Raw genomic sequence first — 9,191 nt, 5'->3', positions numbered from 1 at the left:
GTGTGGTCGCAGAACCTCCGAAAGGGTATTTTTGTCCGAAAATTCTAGCTTTGTATAAATAGAAGAGTTTCACCTTTTTAGGTTAACTTTTGACATCAGCTGCTATAGTAGGGTATTTTTGCTATTTTGAGCTTTTTGAATATTGATTTCATCATTTTAATTATCAATATGGGTTTAATTATCATATCTTCTCCTATTTCTTCTAGTTTAAGCATGAGTAGATAAATTTTCACTAGGGCTGTGACTCAACCCTAGTGTGTAAACTTAATGGGTGTTTGATTTATTGCTTGTTTATGGTTGGGTGTTTATTATCTAGCCATGTTCTTGTTTCTATTTAAATAATTAATGGTTGCAAACATTCATTTATGCCTATTTGACTTGGTCTCTACTTGAGAAAGAGAGACTTAGTCTAGGAATACTTGGCTAACACAAAATTGGGTCAATCGAGAGATTGATAAGCCCAATTAAAGGGTTGAACCTAGAGATAGTAAAACCCGACTTGAGCTTCTTATCAATTATTTTGTTCAATACCCATTTGGACTTGAGAAAGCCAAATTGGACAAAATCATTCTCTGACCGAGAGGTATTGAGTGGGTACTTCAGTGTTGATAGCTATAATACGCCTCGACTAATAAAAAAAGATTTAAAGTTTACAACCCACTAGGCAAACACCTAGGTAAAAGTCATAGCCCTAGTCCTTTTATATCATTTGAAAAACAGCAAAAACAATTTCCTAGTTTCATTCTTTGAATCACAATCATAGTTTAATTTAGATTTTCAAACAAAACCAAAAGATTGCGGAAGTGTAAATTTAGATATACAAACTCGCACGCTAAATTATATACTACTAACACCCATTCATATAGCTCCCTACGAAATTTGACCCCGACCCTTGTTGGGTATTACTATTGCATCGACCGTTTTCATAACCTCAAAGAGAGGAGTGAAATTGGACAAGATATATATCTGGACACAAATAATAGATTATACTGAAACTGAGGCACATAAAGCACATCATGTAGAGTTTGAGTGTTGGACAGGGCACATGATCATGTATGTGTGATCCAAGTACTTTCTCCATTTGGTAAATGGACTAAAGTAGATTTCAAATAGGGAGTAGGATTAGGACAGGATAATAGATTTAAGGATGAAACTATGTGATTTGAAGCACCACTATCAATGTTCCATTGAATTTGGTCAGTAATTGAATTACCTGCCATATTGGCCATACCTGATAGTATTTTTTCTTCTGCTGGTCCCTTTTCCTTGCTCAACATTCGGAGTATTTGTAGATACTGCTCAGGTGTGAAAATTGGAGCTGCTGCATTTATCATGCCATTTATCATACCAACTCCATCAGTTCATGTGTGTTTAGCCTCCTCCATTATACTCACATTGTGTGCCATAGATGTGTGATTGTCATTAGCACCTTTTATTTTGTTGTTAAACTTAAAACCTGGTGGATACCCTACCAACTTATAGGAATTACCTATTTGTGTGTCTTTTCATCTTACAATAATCACAAAACAGATTTGTGTTCTTTCTAAGCTTCACATTTGAGTTGTTTGCTGACACAAAGGAGCTGCTCTCAGTATTCATAGGTCCACTTCCTGAAATTCCACTTTGTATACCATATCCATTACTTAGCCTTTAACTTTCTTCCTGAACTATCATTGAATATGCTTGATCAAGCGAAGGTGTTGGCTGCATCATTAGTATTTGGATCCTTTGAGGAGCATAAGTGTCATTTAATCCCATTAAAAACTTCATAAGTTTCTGTTGGCGAAAAAACTCAACAAATGTCTTGGACTTCTCACAGTCAGTGTTTTAAAAGACGTTTTCGAGGTGAGCTCTGGGGCGAGGCGCACCGAAAATGCCCTGAGGCGATGGTGTGGGGCAAAAGTCTCAAGAGGCATATATCCAGCAATTCGGGGCATATACCCGGGCGTTTGAGGCATAAGCCCCATAGACTTTTCAAATTAAAATAAATTTTTTTGAATAAGTCCTTCATATAATACCCAAATTCTTAAAATTCAGCTTGGTAATTACTCAAAAGTTTTAAAAAGGAATTGAAATGTATTACAGTGATCCACGACTGCACTATGGCATTACAGAGATCTCACTGCCGCAATTGGAAGATATTCTTCTCGTACTGCTCTCTCGTGCAGGTTCCATTAACAAATCCGAGTTTATTTTTCACAAGGAGCGATACCTCCATAGATCATCTCCATTTTGAGTAATTTTTAGTTCCAATTAGCATTTGAGGAACAAGTGGCGTCCCTGGTGTTTCTGAGCAATGGATATACAGTGGATCGCTACAATCGATCTGCTGATTGATTGCATGTGAAGATCCAACTGTAATTTGAGGTGAATCAAGCATCATTTGAGCAAAGCATGGACAGATGATATCTATGATACCTATGGAACAATAGACGAACTAACTCTCCTAACAAATGCAATAGAAAGGTATTTCTTTTTTCTTTTCTTAACATTAACTACTTAAATTTTATTTTCCCATGTAGTAATGTGTACGCTAAATAAGAAATTTCATGAAAAATCTTACCTATATTTAAATGTAGGTGGAACATTGACGACGTTTCAGAACAGTTACCGTCATATATGAAGCTTTATTACCTAGCTCTTCTAGATGTTTACGTTGAAATTGAGAAAGAGTTGGCAAAGGAAAACAACTCATTTCAAGTTAAATATTCCATAGCTGAGGTAAATTAATTTGTAGCAAATAGTTATTTAGATAATCTACCGAATTAAATTTTTTATGAGAATTCACGAGTCTGTGCTCTTAATTATATTCTTTCATATGAAAAATTTGATAAATGCATATTTTCAATAGGCCAAATGGTATTATGGAAATAACGTCCCAACAATGGAACAATATGTGAAAAATGGAATTCGATCTAGCACTATCCCATGTCTTGCGACTCTCTCTTGGTTAGGCATTGGAAATGAAGCAACGAAGGAGGCACACGACTGGCTTGCAAGTCAACCTCTAATTTTGGTTGCTTCTTCTATCATTGCTAGATTATCAAATGATATTGTATCACATGAGGTATATTATAATTACGAAATAAGTTTTGTAGTTTTTAGTTCAACACTGAATATTAACAAATACTACGCTTATTCCTTGTCGTACTTATGAGTTCAATATAAGTTATTGTGCGAGCTTAATATATATTTGATCAAGGCCTTAAGAGGCAGATCCAGAAATTTCAATTATGTGGGTTCAGACTTAGGTTTCAACTGCTGAACCCATCACCTTGTTTGAATTATGGGTTCACACTTCAATATTTTCAGCAGTTTTAATGGTTTTTGCACAAATAAGTTTAGACTAAAATTACGTGTTCATACCATTTTTTGTCTAATGCTTGTCGCTCTTATGGATATGCAGAGAGAGCAAGAAGGAGGAGATATATCAGGTGTCGAATGTTACATGAATGAATATGGTGTGACAAAGGAATAAGCATACGTGGAGATTAGGAAAATAATGGATAATAGTTGGAAGGATTTGAATCGAGAATGCCTAAAACGTACAATTGTACCTAGGGTTTTGCTCGTGCCAGTGCTCAACCTTGCTAGGATGTCGGAGTTCTCATATAAAGATGAAGATTCTTATACTGTTTCCAAAAATGACTTGAGAGATATCATCTATGAGGTTCTAGTTGATCCCATTACAATATGAAAACTTGAAAAGCAAAAACAAAAAGAAAATGGAATAAAAAAGAAAACACGTATTGCAATTCTCTAGAATGCTTATATTTTTATTTTCAATTAGTTTATTTCGGTTGAAAGGAGAATATGATATATATGTACTATAAGTCATTATATTTGTAATAAAAGAAGTTCCTAATTTATCTGGGTCAATGATGTTTTATAGTTCAATGCCACAGAAGAGGAGTGATTTATGTGGTGTCCAATTTTTGCGTGCACTGATTATAGAAGGACCTGGTTCTTCTAAGTGTTCCTCATACTACTGTTGCAGAATTAGTAAATGCGAAATGTAATGAACATAAGTATTTTTACGTGGAAAATACCCTGCTCAAAAAGTGAAAAAATCACGACCTACTACTCAGTAGGATTTTCCCCAACACTTCACTATATCAATCCAAAACAGCATCTACAAAACTCTTTGTAAACCTAAGGATTACTCTAATCCCATTGTGGCAACCAGCCTCTAACTGTTGCGACAACTTCAAGTTATCTCTAACTTGAATACTCAGAGTACCTAATACAATTGCTTCTAGATAAAGTTAAGGTACAACTTGAAAACACCTACTACAATTGAACTAGAATAAAAGACAGACGCTTGGAACTGGTTCTTCTATCTCGTTTATGTAGATTCAGGTTCGCACACTTGAATCACACTAGAATTGTTTGCAAAATGCCTTGCTATTTTGCTCTCAACTCACGTTTAATCTTCAGCTTTTATGCGTACCTGTAGAATGAGAACATCCTGCAATTTATAGAGTAGAATAAGAAATAACTAGAGTTATAATGCTACTCTTCCTTGGTAGAAGATTTCTAGTTATCCACAACTTCTAACTCCTCCCTTATCTTGGATAGTGTTCTCTTTGAGTAAGGAGTCCTTCTCCTTATCAATTATGCAACCTTTTCGATCATGAGATACCAGACATAACAAGTTGAGCTTATCTCCTTCACGTTCATCCCTTATGCTCGAATCTGCCCGTGTCTTTGTACACAGGGGATGGATCTGGTTCAAGCCTGAGTTCCTTTGTCAATCTTCAAAACAAACTTCACTTGGGCCAACAAATTCCCACCTTTTAATGATGAAAAACTCTATGTTTTTCATAAGCATAGGCCCTATTTCAACTCAGCTCAACATCAACACAATGTTAGAACATTTTACCTTTTTAAAGTCTCTTATCATCAAGGACCATATTCATTAGGTTATAAACATCACAGTCCAAAGTAAAAGCACAACCTAATTCCCCCTTTTGGCATCATCGAAAAGTTGCATAATAATGTTAGATAACCAGATTTTAATTGAAATAACTCATCGCCACTGGGGCTACTTCAAATGCAATCATGGAGTCAAATATCATCGATCAATCTAAGAATATTATCCATCTAAGAAATATCAAAAAATAATTAGAGCAAAAACAATAAATTTCATTGATTGATAAGATCTTACCATAAAGCATAAAAATAAATAAAAACACTGGATCATGAGCACAAGAAGAAAAAAAAATCTCGAACTGGGTCACTGGTTGATCTGCACTAGGCTAGGAGGCTTAAGGCTAGGAAGGACCAGGTTCTTAGTTTTTGGCTTGGAGCAATTTTAGCATATTCCGAAGAATGCCATCATTCTTCTCCTTTTCTTTTGCCAGCTCAGCTCTGAGAGCATCTCTCTCAGTCTCCACCTCTTCTAACCTCTTCTTCATCCTATTAATCTCAACATCCTTAGCCCCACTTTCTTGCACCAAAGCTCGCACTTTGCTGTTCACTGGTACCTTTTTGGATGAACCAGGTTCTTTGGGAGTGGTTTGGACTTCATAGTCACAAGTAGTTAGAGTGGTTTCCCCAAAATGATCCTTGTTTGTACCAACTTCCCATTTCTTTATGGATACCTTGAAGTATGCAAGTACAATTATGAGAATAAAGCCATAGGGTATGGCGTAAGTTTTGCTGCCATTCAGAACCCTATCAAGAAGCCGGATGATGAATCCAGACTAATGGATTTGCCTCCCACTATCCAAACATTCCATAAGGACCAGGTCCTTGAATGTGGCAATGTGACTCCTTTCCTTCCTTGGCAGCACACATTTGTTAACAAATTCGAACAACACTTTATGAGGTGGCTTCATCTCACTTTTGTAAATAGCCTTAGGCTCAAGCTCCTCTACATTGTCACCAAACTTCTTAGTAATGGCAAGGGCAGTAGGGAGATTCTCTAGTCTTGGCCATTTGAGCTTCTTATAATCATTATACCCTTCACCAGGTACACCTAAGATCTCTCCCAGTTCTTTATCATTAAAAGTCACTGTCACCCCCTTTACCACACTGGATACCCTACCATCTTTGATCTTACAGTTTGCCATGAACTCCACAATCTCAGTTCTGGCCAACCTTCCATCCATCTGAAGGACCATATCCTTCCATGCAATTGTAACTTCTCCAACAGTAGTAACATACCTTCCTCCTCCAAGTCTCTAAGGAGTCTGCCTTTCAAGATGGTTCTCTTCCCAAACTTGACCAACCTGTCCTTCTCAGCATCAGATTCTCCTTCTTCTTCTCCACTACATTCCTTTCCTCCACTATTTTTACTTTTCTTGGTTTCAATGCAGACCTGGTTCTTTTAGCCAAAGTGGATGGCTCCACATACTTTGTTTTTGAAACAGTCATTTTTGAGGAAGTCTTGGCTTTCTTTGCCTTTGGTGTCACAACCTCCATTTCTTCTGTCTCCTCTTCATCCTGAAGAACTAGATCTATCTCATCAATTTCAACAGCCTCAACATGCTCAATCACCTTCTTTTTTCCTTTAGCATCAGCTTTTCTTTTACGTTCTTCTAAGGCCTTTTCCAGTTCAGCCTCACTCTGCTTCTTCTGACTCCTTGTAGCTCTTCCTCTTGCAGGAGGAATCTCTACAAGGATATAAGAGACATCATTTCTCTTCTTGTTTGCCCTAGCAGTGCCAGGAACTTTGACTCCTGAACTCCTTTTCTTTTTGTGATTGTTACTGTCAATCATCATTTTTAGTAGGTCTCCGAGGGTTTCCTGCTCAAATGGAACAAGTTCTTGAGCATTTTTCCCTAATCGTACATACCCTTAAGCAATTTCTCCAGACCCACTTCTCCTTGTTTTTCTCACACTCTCTTCTTCTCCATCAGATTCCTCACTCCAAACTACCATAACACCTGATTCTTTAGTTAAACCAACATGAGTGGGTGAAGAATCAACCATTCCTTTTCCCATACCCCACACAATACTTCAAGCACCCTCACTCTCTTTTTCTTTTCTCTTTTCATTTTTACCACCAACCTTTCCAGACTCAGTGGTTTCAACACCTACCACAGTTCCTACTAGAACAAACCTAGTCTCCAGATTTGTTGCAACCTCAGAAATAATTTGAGGAGTAGCTTTAGGGCTAGAAGTTACCTGCTCTGTTTCAGAAGAAACCATTTCTTCCCCCTTAGTAGTAGACTTGAATAATTCATCAGATTTCTGGGGTTCTTCTTCTTGACTTGCTTCCAATATTTCATTAATTTTCTTGAGTTGCTCTTTACCCACATATTGACTCTTATTTTCTTAAAGATGGGAGTGGTTAAAGGTGTGATATATGGTATGGGTGTGATTTATTTGGGTGGTGATGAGGGATTCTCAGAAGGGATTGCCATTTCTATGTTTGGAAATTTTGAAAAAAATGGGTTAGTGTGTGTTTTAGAAGATGAGAGAAGAGAGAATTTCTTGACGGTTTGAGAAGTAAGGAAGCAACTGAGGCCTAATAAATTTAAAGTGGAAGTATTTGATTGGGTAACGACGGCCTTTGCAGAAGTCTAATCGAATTGGAATTCAGTTTGAAAAGACGTTGAAGAGTGTCCCTAGAATCTACGCACTTAATATTGTTTGGACTCTGTTCAATGAAACCGCTGATAAGATCGAGGGGTTTAGGATTGAATGGGACTCTCCTCTTGATCGTAATCCAAATATAATTATTTCAAAATATGCACAGTGGAGAATACGTATTGAGTAATCTTGATGAACCAGGTTTTTCACTGAAAAAGCTCGTGTGTAAGTCTGAATTTTCCAAGAATATAGAGATAATATCATTAGAGATTTAATGAGTTATTTTAGCACATGGCACAAGAGTATACTTATAAAAGTATGAGACTGGGAAAAATCTAATTTAATTATATACAAAAATTCATAATTTTTCTAACCAATTTTTGAGTTAGAACTGGTTCCGTTTAGGTGATCTTAATCATCCCTAATTCTAACATGTTCCTTTCAAAGTGATATCCCCTTAGAGATTTTGTGAAGATGTCAGTTATTTGCTTGTCTTTAGCAAAAAATTCTATAGTGATCAAACCTTTTTCATAATTGTCCCTTAAATAGTGATGCCTAACATCTATGTGCTTTGTTCTCTTGTGATGAACCGAGTTCTTAGTCATACTAATTGCACTAGTGTTATCACATAATATGGGGATACAACCTTCATCAATTCCAAAATCCATTAATTATTGTTTGATCGATAACAATTGAGCACAACATGAGGCAACAACAGCATACTCAGCTTTAGCAGTAGATAATGCCACAAAAGTTTGCTTTTTGGTGGCCCAAGACACAAGACATGAGCCAATAAAATGTGCCAAACCTGAAGTGTTCTTTCTGTCCACAATAAAACTTGCATAATCAGCATCAGCATATCCCACTAGATTGAAATTACTACTTTTTGGATACCATAGACAAAGTCAGTGGTGCCTTTTAGGTATCTCAAGATCCTCTTGACAGCAGTCAAGTGAGACTCCTTTGGATTTACCTAAAATCTAGCACAAAGGACCACACTGAAAACAATGTCAGGTCTGCTAGTAGTGAGATACAATAAAGAGCCAATCATTCCCCTATACAACTTCTGATCAACAGATGAACCAGGTTCATCTACATCTAATTTTGTGGTTGTTGCAATAGGAGTGTCAATTTCTTTGGAATCTTCCATTTTAAACCTTTTAAGCAACTCTTTCACATATTTTTGCTGATGGATCATAGTTCCATTTGAATTTTGTTTAATTTGTAATCCTAAAAAAATTAAGCTCACCCATCATACTCATTTCAAATTCACTCCACATTAGTTTAGCAAATTTTTTACTTAACTTATCAGTAGTTGCTCCAAAGATTATATCATCAACGTATATCTGAACTACCAAGAGATCTTTACCCTTTTCTATCAAGAATAAAGTATTGTCAATTTTATCTCTCTTGTAGCCATGCTCAAGAAAAAATTTTGATAATCTTTGATACCATGCTCTTGGAGCTTGCTTTAGCCCATAAAGTGCCTTGTCAAGCCTGTACACATTATCAGGACATTCCTTGCTTTCAAAGCCCGGAGGTTGCTTAAAAAACACTTCTTCCTTTAGATAGACATTGAGGAAGTCACTCTTGGCATCCATCTGATGAAGAGTGAATTCCAAGTAAGTAGCAAAGGCTATAAGGAGTCCAAT

At 36.5% G+C, this 9,191-nt stretch overlaps 1 protein-coding gene across 1 annotated transcript; it reads left to right on the top strand.

The window, feature by feature from the left end:
- The first annotated feature begins 2,074 nt into the window (after nucleotides 1-2,074).
- Nucleotides 2,075-3,478, top strand: LOC107788319 (sesquiterpene synthase 15-like). The gene is made up of 5 exons (XM_075228146.1): nucleotides 2,075-2,149; nucleotides 2,378-2,466; nucleotides 2,580-2,721; nucleotides 2,852-3,067; nucleotides 3,407-3,478. Exons 1-5 carry the CDS (start codon nucleotides 2,075-2,077, stop codon nucleotides 3,476-3,478), a joined length of 594 nt encoding a protein of 197 aa, XP_075084247.1.
- The last annotated feature ends 5,713 nt before the right edge of the window (nucleotides 3,479-9,191 follow it).

This window comes from Nicotiana tabacum, chromosome 2 (assembly GCF_000715075.1).
Source record: "Nicotiana tabacum cultivar K326 chromosome 2, ASM71507v2, whole genome shotgun sequence".
Lineage (NCBI taxonomy): Eukaryota > Viridiplantae > Streptophyta > Magnoliopsida > Solanales > Solanaceae > Nicotiana > Nicotiana tabacum.
The sequence above is the reverse complement of the archived record's forward strand: the minus strand, read 5'-3'. Positions and strand labels throughout refer to the sequence as shown.

Bases quoted from the DNA above. Each gene is read 5' to 3' on its own strand.
- LOC107788319 (XM_075228146.1), top strand. From the start codon at position 2,075: ATGTATTACAGTGATCCACGACTGCACTATGGCATTACAGAGATCTCA. The intron at 2,467-2,579 runs GTATTTCTTTTT...ATTTAAATGTAG, and splicing joins CTAACAAATGCAATAGAAAG to GTGGAACATTGACGACGTTT. The intron at 2,722-2,851 runs GTAAATTAATTT...TATTTTCAATAG, and splicing joins TTAAATATTCCATAGCTGAG to GCCAAATGGTATTATGGAAA.